Below are 13,022 nucleotides of genomic sequence, written 5' to 3' on the forward strand. Positions count from 1 at the left end.
CATGGAAAGCAGCCAGCTTGACTTGCCCAAGGGAGAAAAGGGGAAGAGAAAGAGGTGAGCGTGGCGAGTGCGAGCATCTCTGGGCTCACCAGAGGTGCCCTGGGCTCCGTGGCCATCCCAGCGGGATGCTGGCTGGGCATGGCTCTCGGTGACCATGGGGACAGGGTGGTGTCACAGGAGAGGAACACGGCAACCTCCAGGATGGAGAGGGCTCCCGGCAGAGCGGAGGGTTGGAGGTGGGCTTCCCTGGAGTGCTTTCCTCACGATGGGTGTCTCCTGGCTCCTCTGTCCTGCCCAGAGTGAGGTGCCCCCCTGCCGGCACCCAGCCCGTGCTTGGCTGGGTGAACTGGGAACTGGAAGGGGGAACAGCCCTTTTCCCCAGGACCCTCCGGAGCTGTTGGGGAAAGGATGAGCTGTGGAGGGGAGAAAAGAGGGGGGGGGGGGGGGGGGGAAGAAGAGGGAGGGGAACGACAGCCAGGGGACTTGAGGGGAGCAAAACCAGCCCTGTGCCCTGGGGCTCACTGCTGTCCCAGCCCTTCCTTGAGGTCAGACTCCCAGGGTTTCATGGGGTTTGGCTCCAGCAGCTCCTAGGGCAGGCGGGCACAGGTCCCTCGGGGTCCTGAACGGGTTAAGAGAGGAGAGGAAAAGCAGAGAAAGAAAAACAGAGTGTTGGGAGAGAGCAGCTCGGTCAGGGGCTGTTTGCACTGGCTTGGATGCGTCCTCGGCATGTTTATTCCTACTGCACACGCGGATCTGCCAGAAGGAGAGCCAGGCTGCTGAGCACACACACACACACAGCCCCAGCCCAAAATGCTTGGGGACCCCTCTGAGTAGCAAGGTGGTGGTTGTGCCCTGGCCTCAGGGATGCCCAGAGCCCCCACAAACAGCAGGGCTGCTCTCCTGCCTCATCTGGACTGGCCGGGCTCTCAGCCTGGGGGGAGCTAGATGGGAAAGGACCTCATGTCCCAAGGCCACCAGCCTGCTGTGCTGCTGGGGCCAAGGCCTGGGAATGGGCATGTGCTGGGGTTTGGCTGCTTTCCTGGTCTGGAAAGAAAACACTCCCTTCCCCGGGATGCTCTTTGTTTCCCATGGACAGACCCCAGCGCTGCCCTTGGGGCTCAGAGGGGCCAAACCCTGTACTTGTGTGCACTCTGTCACTGTGCTGTTAAAATGTCCTTTATCCTGGGCCTGGCAGTTCCCAGGCTGTGTGCACCCATCTCTGCTCTCAGTTCCCATCCTTCCTCTCTGGCATCACAGCTGGGGCCCAGACACTGGCCAGAGCTGCAGGTTTGAGAGGCAGCAGGGAGCTGCTCCCTGTTTCTTAGCAGCACAGTTCTGTTCTTCAGGGAGCTTTAGGGCTTCAGGAATGCCTGGGGGTGACAGTGGCGGGGTCACAATGGGGAGGACAGAGCTGCTGGGCTCAGCAAACCTTGGCTGAGCTGTCAGGTCTGCTTTGACCTTGGATCTCTGCACTGGCAGGTTGCATGCCCTGATCCTGACAGCCCTGGGTCACAGCCCCTTGTTTGTTCAGGAGGACCTGGGCAGGGCTGTGACAACGTCAAACATGGCTGTGAAATCCAGCAGTGGCTGGGCCAGCCCCCAGGGTTACCTGGGAAGTTCTGCAGCCTGGTTTGGAGTCTGAGGAGTTGAGATACTCAGACTCAGTTGTCCCAGCTCAGGCAGCCCTGAATGCTGAGGTTGTTTAAACTGGATTTTCAAGCCCCTGTGGGGTTTTCTGCTTAGTTGCTGTCTTGTGCTTTATGTCTGCTGAGGCTGAGCTCCCTGGGGCCAGCGAGGCTGCAGGATGAGCTGTAACTCCACTGCCAGAAAGTTCATCCCACTCATCTCATGGCTGTGGGATGAGTTCTAATCCCACTGCAGGGTGAACCCCAACCTCACTGCAGAGGCTGCCCTGTCCTCCCCACCCAACACAGTTTTTGGCACAACCATCAACAGGCATCTGATATCCAGGGGTGACCCCATCCCCATAGTGCTCACCTCCAGGAGCAGGATTTTGTTTAGTGAGAGTTCCTTCATTCCTCTCCCAGGAAATGTGCACTGGTATTGCTTGGGAAATGCGTGAAGGCGCCACTGTGCCAGCCCGCCCTCCCTTCTCTCCCTCGGGCAGCTGCTGCTGGAATTCTGAGGGGAAATTTGGGTGTGGGACCTGCTGTGCCAGAGAGCTGGTGGCTGCACAGCCGGGATGTTCCTGCAGGATGGGTGATGAAGGTGAGCTGCCCCGGGCAGACAAGGATGTGTGGAGCCAAAAGCTGCCAGAACCTGGCTTGCCAACCCTGCTCACCTTGCAGCCATGGTGGTGCCGGTCCTGGGCACAGCTGTGCCACACTGACTAGAGCTTGATTTTTCAGTTCATCTTCTCTCTTGGACCTCTCTGGTTTTTGCATTTCATTTGAGCTTTGAAAAGTCTGAGCTGCAGTTTCATCCCTGGCTTCCTGTAGTGACCTGCTGAGGCTCCAGCTGATCAACCTCTGTCCCACAGCAGCAGGGACCATCTGAGGATGGCCACCCCCCTGGTGACACCTTGGGCTTGCATCAGGCTGAGCTGGTGGGACATGGCAAACCTGGCACTTTGCTCCCCAGAACTGCAGTGAGAAGAAGGGCTTGAGGCAGCTGTAAGAGCCAGACAGGGGTGTCCTCATTCCCTGGAATGCAGCAGCTGGAGCTGGGGTCAGGGTTCAAGCTGAGCAAAGGGCAGGACAGGCTGGGACCTGCCCTGCGTGGGGCTGTCTTGCAGTGAGGGCATGGGCAGCTCCCAGGATTGTCTGGTTGGGACCCCCAGGTCAGGTGGGCCCCTTAGGGATGGCAGGCAGGGGTAGATTCACTTCTGAACCCAGCCAGGAGGGCAGAGAGGGAACTGTGCTGCTTGGCTGGAGTGCACAGACTGATGTTTGATGGATGCAAATCCCTGTGGAGCTTCAGGGTTTCTTGGAGACTGGGACTGGAACGTGGGCTGAGCAGTGGGGGGGGGAGGGGGCAGGGAAGTGGGTGTGCTGAGCACCAAAACCTGACCAAAACCCCCACGGGAATAGGGGTGATGGAGTGGGGCAAACACCCTCTGGGGCTGGGCTGCGATGGCTGTGCCGGGGTACAAAATACATTTCACGCCGAGTCCAGCCCAGCCTGCACCGTGCTGACCTCCAAGGGGCCAGCATCCCCTTCCTCAGCTGCCCAGCCCTCCTCAGTGCCTGGCAGCCTCTGCTCCCAGGGAGCCGCCCAGGGAGAGCTCCACTCCTCCCGGAACGCGGGGGGACAAGCCCAGGGCTGGCGTGAGGAGCCGCGCAGCAGTTCAGAGGGATACGAGCAGCCCACATCCAGCCCTTCCTTCCAGCGTGGGGTGGAGAGGGAGGGGACACGGTCCAGCTGGCCGGGATGCCACTGTCATCCTCCTCCTCCCTTGCTTCACTCACCGCTTATTCACGCCCGCTCCCCTGGAGCCCGCAGCCCCCGTGCCCATCCCCAGCATTCCTTCTGCTGCCTCTGCCCACCAGCGGTGGGCACGGAATGAGGGCACAGGCACCCACCTGCCGGGACCAGCAGCCCGTGTCCCCTCAGAGGGCTGGGGTGCTGGGATCGCAGGGGTTGCACGGGGACAGGAATTCAGGAATGTTGTTTTTTCCATCCCGGTTTCCGTCAGGTAGTAAATCAGAGCTGCAAAAGGCTTTTGTTTTCCCCAGCACGCTGCCGGCTGCTGTGCCCGCCCGCCCCGAGCCAGGACGCAGCCGTGCCCGTCCACACTCCCAGGTTTGCTCCTCAGGGAGCGGGCATCCCTTGTCACGCCGGGGGAAGCAATCACGTCCATCCCACTTTCCTTGCGCCCCTTTCCTGAGCACTGGACCCTGTCAAAGCAGGCTTCTCTCCCTCCATCCTGCACAGCCCAGCTGTGTCCCTGCTGTTGCCATCCCCCTCTGGCTGTAAGCAGCCTTGCTCTCCCATGGAAGGATATTGGGGTGGCACAGGTGACTCCAGCCATGCAGGGCTTTGGGGTTTAGCAGTGGGGTCCTTGTGCAAGGGAGATCACCCCACAGGCAGCTCGGCTGTGCACACGCAGCTCAGCCGTCCTGGCCAGGTATCCAGGGAGCTGGGAGGGATATTGGATTGCAGCAGATGGGAGAGTGGCTGAGCTCCGGGCAGCCAAATGCTGCTGGGTGACACCCGAGGTGTCTCCGGTGTCAGCTGTGAGGGCAGTGCTCCCTTACAGAAACACAAGGATGTGGGGCTGCCCTTGGGGGATGCAGCCACCCTGTCTCCTTGTCTGTGGTGCCCCTGAGGGAAAGGGCCACGGGAGGAAGGTGCCACGTGGAGAAGGAAGGTGCCCAGCTCCCCTGAGAGGACATTCAGCTGCTGGCATAGGGGAGGTGTAAAACTCCCCAGATGCATACATTGCAGCTGGGCTATTTTGGAAAGGGACTGGGCCGATCTTGTGACTGGAGCTGGGGACTGCAAGTCTGGGCAGCAGGGTCCTGCCTGAGTGACAGCGACCCGCTGCCTGACCCGGGGAAACCCGAGAGCGCCGCTGAGCTGGGGACAGCTTTCGCACCCCTTCCTGCCTTGTTTCATGGTGATGAAAACCCAGCGTGGGGCAGGGATGTGGCTGAGAACAACACGGGAAAGCGGGGACAGAGCCAAAGTTTGGGTGTGAATCTGCCCCCACCACTTCATGGCACTCCCGTGGCTGGGCCACTCACAGTCCCCAGGGCTGTCCTGGAGGTGCCCCCCATTTTTTTTACAGCTGTGCCACCTCCTACCCTTGCACTGTGTCTGGGACAGACCAGCCCAGGCACTGCAGACCCCCAGCCGGGTGCTGGGAGCAGATGGAGACAAAGACTTTCAGCAGACCCTGTCTCCCCCGGGCTCAGCAGCCTGAATGCCAGCAACGCCTGCCAAAAATATTTGTGTGGGACGTGGAAAGTTAACTTTAGTTTTCCTTTTTTCAATAGCTGGGGGTGGGGAGGGTGACAGGGTGTGAGAAAGGCAGGTGGGGGGGCTGTGCATCACTCGCCAGCAAGTGGGCAGGAAGAGAAGCTGAGCAAAAGATCTCCTTGCTGCCAGATTTCAACACTTTGTGAATTGAAGGATTTTTTGTTGTTGTTGTTGTTATTATTCCCTCCCCAGCACCATTTTGCAGCTTCTCGTAGGGACTTGTTGCCACCAGGAAGCACGAGGAGCCTCTCAGATGGGCACAGTGAGCAGCTGCTTCTTGGCACTCTGAGTTGGGCACTGGTGCCCAGTTTGGGCGTCCTCTGGAGCTGCACCCCTGAAATGACCCTCATCCCTCTTTACAGCCTTTGTTTGCAGGTGGGGGCTACCTCAGCCTGGCTTTGTGGCGATGGCTGGTGTTGCTGCTTGTTATTGCCAGCACAGCGATGCACCCGAGGCATTTATACACATCCTACCTGGCTGGCATTCCAACAGACAGGATCAGCCCAGCAGCTTTTGCTAGAATCCATGGTAGTCATAAATATTCTCCTCGTGTGCTGCTGGTAGAGCCCAGGAGCTGTGTCCCGGGGGGAAGGAGGCTGCTCTCCGTAGCTCTGTCGCCACACCGGGCCCAGGCTGGCCCCCAGCGAGGCAGCAGATTCCTGATTCAGTATTTTGGTGCTGTGGGCGGCCCCGTCCCAGCAGTGTGTCCTCAGGGAACACCACTGCTCGGGTCTCACCGAGGCAGGGTTTGCCTGGGGAACACCGGGGCCGTGGGCGTCACTCCCAGGAGATGCCCGTGTACGGAAGGTGCTCCCGAGTGGAAGGGGGTGGCTCTGGAAGATGTTTTCAGGGAGGTACCAGCTCCCCCAGCAAATTGTCAAGGCATCTCTGGTGTTGGATGGACGTGATTGTGCTGCCCCAGAAACCTGCTCCTTAGGGATGGGGTGGGGAAATGGGAGTGGGAGATGCAGATCCACCCTGAGAGGTTCGCTGCCGAACCAAAATGCTGGGGCTATTTTGGGCAACTTTCTCTTTGTCCTCATTTGAGATAAACCAGCTCCCTCCAGCTCCAACAACTTGCCATGTTTCTAAGGAAAGATGTGGGTGGCTTCCTGCAACTATTGATCCCCAAATTACGTAAAGAGGAGGGTGAAATTTCTTTTTCAGAGAGAAACATTGACATTTTCTCCTCAGGTTCTCTTTGCAAATCTGTGCTAAATATTTGCAGCAGAGAGAGACAGGAGGAAAGATTTCAAAAAGGGCAGAAGATTTCCGTTGGGTGTCCTCCAAAAAATGCAGCCTTGTGTTTGGGAAATGCCCGAGCGCCTGCTTTCTAATCTGCCTTCTTTTCCAAAATAACCTTGCTAAGGACAGGAAAAGTTTTGCAGAGAAGCTGTGTGAGCCTCGAGGAAGCTGCAGGGTGTATTCCTGCCAGAGCTTAACCTGAGATGTTGACCTGGTGCTTTTTCTTATTTCACTGAGAAACCTCGCAGTAACTCAGGGAGGGGTTTGGGATGAGCAGGAAACCCTTTTCCTCCTCAGCTGGCTGTTAGGTTGGGAAATCCATCACGGTCCATGTGCCGTGGGTGCTGTGGATCTCCCAGGAGGCGCTTCCCTGGGACCAGCCTTGCTGCGAGCAGGGCTGGGTGATGCTGTGCGAGCGAAGGACTCACAGGAATTTCCGTACACTGTAACCCATATCCTGTCCTGGGAGAGATGACATCCCCCTCTCCCAGCTGATAACTTGTCTGTGTTGGTGCGTGGGTTTGTCATCCCAACAGGATTTATGCCTGGCAGGAGGGAAGTGGGTCTGTCTGCGCTTGTCCTGACGCCGCGTGAGTCACTCAATGGTTAAACACAGTTTAGCTGGATGCTGGAAGTTTTCCTTTTTTGTTCCTGATAACCTCAGGGATTTGGCTCTTGGCTGAACACTCCCAGCTCCAGAGCAGTGGTGCCCCGGTGCTGAGCGCTATCAGGGGTGCCACAGCCTTATCTGGGCTGACAAAGCGAGGGGAGCCAGGCACAGGGCTCTGGCCATGGGTGCTGTCCCCAGGGTGAGGATGGATGGACGAGGGTGCTGAGGTGGTGAGCACAGTGGTGGGGTTGGGGCATTTCTAAATTGCATCTCAGGGGGTCCTTCCTCATGGGAAGTGGTGCTGGAGCCGGAGTTGGGCTGGGTTTGCCGGGAGCTGCTCCGTGGCCATAGGAAATTAGTGCAAGCACAAGCATCCTCAATGCTCCTCCTTCCCTTTACACAGGTCTTTGGATGCTGATCCTCTGCCTGGAAAAGAGAAATTCCTGCAAAAACCTCCTTGCTGGCCTGCCTCCCCTGGACACATCCCTCCATCCGGGTCTCCAAAACCTGCCTGCTCCAGTGGCATCGTGCCTGATCTTCCTGCCTGCAAGAGTAGTAAAGCTGAGCTTGTGCCTGGCACGTGGCTGCCCTCCCTCATGATGCCCATGCTCTGAGGGAGGATCCAGCCCCCTGGCCATGCAGAGCTGTTTGGAAAGGCCGTGGAGTGCCAGTGAAGGAAACCAGTGAAGAAAGATGCTGAAGACAAGGCTCCAGCAGTTCTGCCTCCACCCCGAGCCCAGCTGCCCCATGCCTGGCGAGGCTGAGCAGCCCCCCTGTGTCCATGAGACAGCCAAGGGGGACACTGACGGGGACAGTGGCTGTTGGCAGGAGAAGGGGAGCAGAGGGGGGCAGAGCTGCCATCAGCTCTGGGATGCTCCAGCCTCCAAGCCCGGCGAGCAGGAGGCACGGATGGGACTGCTGGGAGGGAAATCAAGTGGGAGCTGCCAGAGGGACCTCAGGGGGCTCAATGGGGATGCATCACAACCCCCATTGAATGGCAGCAGCCTGGCCTTGGCAGAGGAGCCTGCAGCCCCTCCAAAGTGCCCTGGCTCTGCCCCACAGCTGCCCCCCTCAGCAAACAGCCCCACGGGCAATTCCAGCCAGGAGTGGAAAGTGGTGAAGATCCAACGGGTCCTCATCAACCCTGACTTTGAGCCAAGGAAAACAGGTAAGAGAAACCCCCTTTGGCCACTGTCCCCCCTGGAAAGGCACTACTGTGCTCCTGGTGAGAACACCCAGCTCTTCCCAGGGCAGGACTTTCCCTGGGTTACAGGTCCCAGGCTTCCAGCAGAGCTGCCGGGACTAATTTAGCTTGAGATGATCTCTCTGGCCTTAAAAATAAGGAGGAATCTGTGGCTTTTCTCGGGAGGGGGGTGGGAAGGCAGCAGGCGGGTTCCCACTGTCTCCAGGAACTCAACCCATCCCTCAGTGGGGCATGAACAGGATGGACTTCCCAGCCCTCACTCTGGCCATGGGGCTTGGTGGGATCCTGCCCAAGAGTGATCAGGACCGGCTCCTGTGGCACTGTCTGGGACAGGGATGCCGCTCCTCCACTGATTGGGGATGGCCAAGCATTCCTCACATGGCTTTAGGCCATTTTTGTCAGCTCCTCGTTTAAAAACTAAGCGCTTTATTTCAGGCTGGTTGGTTCCTACAACGCTCTCTGCCATCGCCTCACTTCATGGCCCCGTGCCACAGCTATTCCTCTGTGCCCATGACTGTCCCTTCAACCACAGTGACACAACTACAGGCTCATATCTAGGGTTCCTGGGGCTGCTGCCATGCCTGGAATGTCCCACCTCGCTGTGGGAGATGCTCCAACAGAACCCATCCTCTTACAGGCATTGGGCTCATTTTTAACCCCCGCTTCCACCCTCCTTTCTGTTTTGCTCCTGCCCAGCTGTTATCTCAGCTGCCATACAGGGCCAAGGCAGGTGTGTCCCTGTCCCCACGGGATGGCGTTATCGGATGCTGCTGCTCAGCTCAGAGCCTGGTTTTCCCAAGGCAGCCCCCAGGACTGGGTGGGATGGGGTGGGACCGACTGGGGATGCTTGACACGAACCCAGGGTCCAGAATCCACTCCCAGCCTTTTTGCAGTGTCAGGCATCCTCAAAACCAGCGGCTCCTGGATGGGACACAGGCTGGGAAGCTCAGCCAAGCCTTTTGGCTCACAGCTGCCCCAGCAGCATCGTCTTTCAGGGCTCAGCACACAAACCAGATGGACCCAAATAGTCTTCCCATTTCTCACTGCTCCGGGATGGCAGATCTGCGGTGGGGAAAGGTCAGGCCTGACTCTGTCCAGGCTCAGCATTTTCCTAATCCGCGCCGCCATCCAGCACTTTTGCTGCCAGCCTGGAATTTTAAAGTAACTCAACAGGTTTGTTGGAAAGAGTTTGTCTGTCCCGTTTCCTCCCCCTCCAAGTGAGATCACCACCAACCACTGCCTGCAGGACCCGTCAGACTTTCCAGAGCCTGCAGGCAGGATGTCACTGAGGGTCCTGAGAGCAGGTCTGGGACCTTGCAAAAAGCCTGCAGGTTTGGGAAAGAGAGGTTTGGTTCAGTGCAGGTGAGAGGAAAGGGCAGGTGCCCTCATAAGTAACACTAGGGCTGTGCCTGCTGCAGGCTGTTTGCAGGAGCATCCCTGGGAGATGTCAGGGACGTGCTCCTCTTCTCTTTAGCTGTCATGGGGTACAGGAACCTCTTCCAGCTTCTTCAGGAGAAGAGGGCGCATCCATCCACACCCAGAGTGGTGCAGGGCTGGCCCTGGGAGCCGGGAGCCAAATGGGTGCCCCACCTTGAGCTGCGTGGGCCCACCCAGGCGGGTCCCAGGTGCCCTTTGGTCCCCATCCAGCAGCCCAAGGCCAGGCTGGCTGCTCTCAAATATCCGGCGCGGCGGCCCGGGCTGGTTGGCACCTCTCAGGGCAGGCTGGGGAGTGCAGGAGCCCCGGGAAGAGGCAGCAGCTGGGAGATGCAGGAGGCAGGACTGGTTTCTCTGTCTGGTGTGCAAATAAAAGGAAGGTTTCACTCCCTGGGGGCTGCAGAGCCAGCGCCAGCCTCCCTCAAAAACCAGGAAAGCACAAAAAAGCACAGAGGGGCAGGAAGAAAGGAAATTAGAAAGGCAAAAAATCAAGCCAAGAGCTCATCCTGAGGTGTGGACAGGCATGGGAAGGGGGTGAGGCTGTTCTCACCCGCAGCCAGGGAGCTCTGCAGCCCCAGAGGGGTGATGGAGGTGGGAGGTGATGCTGGCTCCCCAGGGATCATCTGTGGTTCCCTTGTGACTGGGAGCAGACCACCCCTGGCAGAGAGGATTCAGTACTGTTTCCAGGAGGTCCCCAGGGCAGTGACACCAGTGCTGGATTTTTGTCACTGTATTTTTGCCTCCCTCCAAGTGCCTCAAAACTTTAGGCACTGAGGAAACCTGCGGAAAGGGGAAGCCCCACACCTCCATCAGCGTCTGAAACGTAAGGTGCTGCAGGGGGGGGAGGTGGGAAAAAGAGTGAAGGGCTGGGTAAGGGGGTGTCCCGGGATGGGTAAGAGGATGCTCAGGACTGTTAAGGGGAATGTGCAGAGCTGGGTAAGGGGATGCCCCGGGCTGGGTAAGGGGATTTCCAGGCTTCTTCCCCCTCGCAGCGGGCTCAGGGCAGACCCAGCCAGGACAAGAAGCAGCGGAGCTGGAACATCGGGGCGGCAGGGCGGCTGCCAGAGTGGCCGGGCGGGGGGGACCCATCCCGTCCGGTCGGTCGGTCTGTCGGGGCGGGCAGGGGCAGGGGCAGTGCCGGCGGGACCGCCGCCCCCCCGCCTCGGCCCCCGCCCGCCTCCCCCCGGGCCCGCTCCGAGGGCGGAGCTGCCGCAACTTTCCTGCCCGCCGCCTCCTCCCCGGTGCAGTCGGGCTGCGCGGGGAGGCGGCACCGGCACCCGGCACCGCGGGTACGGTCGGGCTGGAGGGGTAGCGGGGCAGGGACCGAGGCGATCCGGGCGGGGGCCGGGGGTGCCAGTGCAGAAGTGACGGGGGAAGGAGGGTGTGTGGGCACGCAGAGGGGAGTGCAGCGGGGCTCTCGGGATCTGGGGGTGTCCGGGGTGCCGGGGGATGGCAGTGCGCAGGGGGGGCTTAAGGGGGTCCGGGGTGCACGGGGGGGAGCGGGAGTGCATGCCCAGGAGTCTCGTGGGTGCGATGCTGGGCGAAGGGTGGGCGGTGGGGAGCACACAGCCGGGGCTGAGCGGGGTTTGTCTCCAGGAACGAGCGGGGCAGGTGTCGCTTCCCTCTGCCGGCACCCGGGTGTCCGATGTGGGGCGTGGGAGGCACAGCGAGGACATACGGCGGGGACGTGGAGGGACGTGGGGGTCCTCCTCGGGGCTCGCAGGATCGCACCTCCGAGCTCCGCAAAACGTCTTCCCAGGCGATGTCCCCTGTCCCCTGCGTCAGGGACGTGACCTCCCCTGGCCATGCCACCCATGCTGGGGACACGAGGTCTGGCCCTCGGCTTGGCAGCCAGCAGGATGGATCCTTTACGGATTGTGCAAGGGACAGGCAAAGGCCCCGTTTCGTTCCGCTGCCCTCCCCGCTCTGCCCACCCCACAGGGACACTCCGAGCCATTTGACCTTCGCTGGCCGGGCCAGCGCCGCTGGCTCGGGGCACCAGCCCGGCGGGGCTGTCCTCAGGGCCTTGCAGCCCGGGATGGGTCGCGGCGAGTTCCAGCAGCTTTGGGCACAATGGGGCTGGGACGCACTTTCCAGGCAGGATGGATGGAGTCCCCCGTGGTACCCGGCCGCGGGACGGGCTGGTTCTGCAGGGCTGTCTGGGGGAGGTCTGCCCGGCTCCAGCCGCCTTTTCCAAAGATAAAAGCTTGATTTTTGCCACCTGGGGAAGGTGCTGCCTCCACCTGTGTGATGGCAACAGTTTCTTCTTGCCCAGTGTGGACGCATGTGGGGCTGGAGCTGCTGATTGCACCCCCCAGGAACTGGGGATGGGCAGGAGCAGACAGCCCCCATTCGAACTTAATCCCCACCATCCCCTCCTCCCCCTGTGTGGGAATTGGGTGCCCTAGGACTCGCTGCTAGGAGTCTGTGGGGCCATTTCAGCAGGATTTGGGTGCTGAGTGCCAGGCACGGCTGCCAGCCGGGAGGAGCATGGGGAGGCAAACAGCTCCAAATCCAGCAAAGCCCCTGTGAACAGAGCACAGGGGAAACTTGCAAGCGCAACGAATTTTCTCGCTGTGCCACATTTTGTCACTGGCAAAGACACCCGTGTGGAGAGGCCCAGCACAGAGTGTCTGCCAGGCAGGCGAGGTTGATCCCACCACAGCAGCCACGACTTCAGCCGGATCTTTTTGGGGCTGCAGGGCCAGCACAGATAAGAACTTCATGGAGGTTTTGTATCTGGGGCATAGGAGGGCTGGAAGCTGGGAATGAAGCAGAAAATCGTCATCTTTCTATCTATATGTTTGACTCACATCCGTTTCTAGCTAGCTCAGCTGCCTGTCTGTGCTACCCTCTGTGTTTTCCTAGCTGCAGATTATTTGGGATAACTGGGAGCTGGAGGGGAATGTGTGCACAGACTTAAATGTGTGTGAGTTGGTACGCGTTGCAAAAAAATCTTGCACAGCTGTAGCTGGGGCAAGGGGCCAGCTTGCTGCTCTGCCAAAAAACCTGCTTACATTTCCTCAGTGTCCAAAGTCCTCAATGTTTGGGTGAAAACACTGGATCTCCTCTCCCCAGCATTGCCTGGCTGTGGATGTGCGCTGGGGTTCGTGTCAGGTGGCACAGAGCGTGTCCCTCTGGAAATGGGGTTTGTCTTGGTTTCGCTCTTGGTTTTGCCAGTGGGATTTTGCCAGCAGGAGGCACCGTTTGGGTTGACCACAGAAGTCCAAGAAATGCTTGGAAATGGGGAAAAGTGCCTGCTGGTTATGGATGGTGGGTGCTGTGTCAGGGGGTGGTCTGGTAGGACACCCTGAGCATGGCCAAGCTGGGCTGCAGCACAGGGACGGCTGAGCATCCAGACTTGGAGCAGGCTAGGGACAGAGTGCAAATGGAAGACTTTGGAGTCACCTGCCAGCTCTGACTCCGAGATTTCACATGACCTGTGGCACCCTGCAGGTCATTAAGACTTGGGTCTGCAATCATTCAGACTTGGGTACCTCTTGTCTTCTGCATACAAGGACTTCTCACCGGGCACAGCTTCCAAGTCAGTCTTTTTCCTTCCTGTGACATCCCAGCCATGTCAAGACC

At 59.4% G+C, this 13,022-nt stretch overlaps 1 protein-coding gene across 2 annotated transcripts in view; it reads left to right on the top strand.

Moving 5' to 3' along the window:
* The window catches only part of SYNPO (synaptopodin), a 23,752-nt gene continuing 10,730 nt past the window's right edge, over window positions 1-13,022 (top strand). Inside the window, exons 1-2 of one of the 2 annotated variants that reach the window (XM_068205938.1) lie at window positions 1-54; window positions 7,200-7,964. In XM_068205938.1, the coding sequence (XP_068062039.1) occupies window positions 7,490-7,964 (475 nt within the window). In that variant the 5' untranslated portion in view covers window positions 1-54; window positions 7,200-7,489. Of the gene's footprint in view, window positions 55-6,864; window positions 6,996-7,199; window positions 7,965-13,022 lie in introns of those variants that run through there. The other variant, XM_068205937.1, reaches the window with a different exon arrangement.

The sequence above is a fragment of the Anomalospiza imberbis genome, chromosome 15 (assembly GCF_031753505.1).
Source record: "Anomalospiza imberbis isolate Cuckoo-Finch-1a 21T00152 chromosome 15, ASM3175350v1, whole genome shotgun sequence".
NCBI classification, from domain to species: domain Eukaryota; kingdom Metazoa; phylum Chordata; class Aves; order Passeriformes; family Viduidae; genus Anomalospiza; species Anomalospiza imberbis.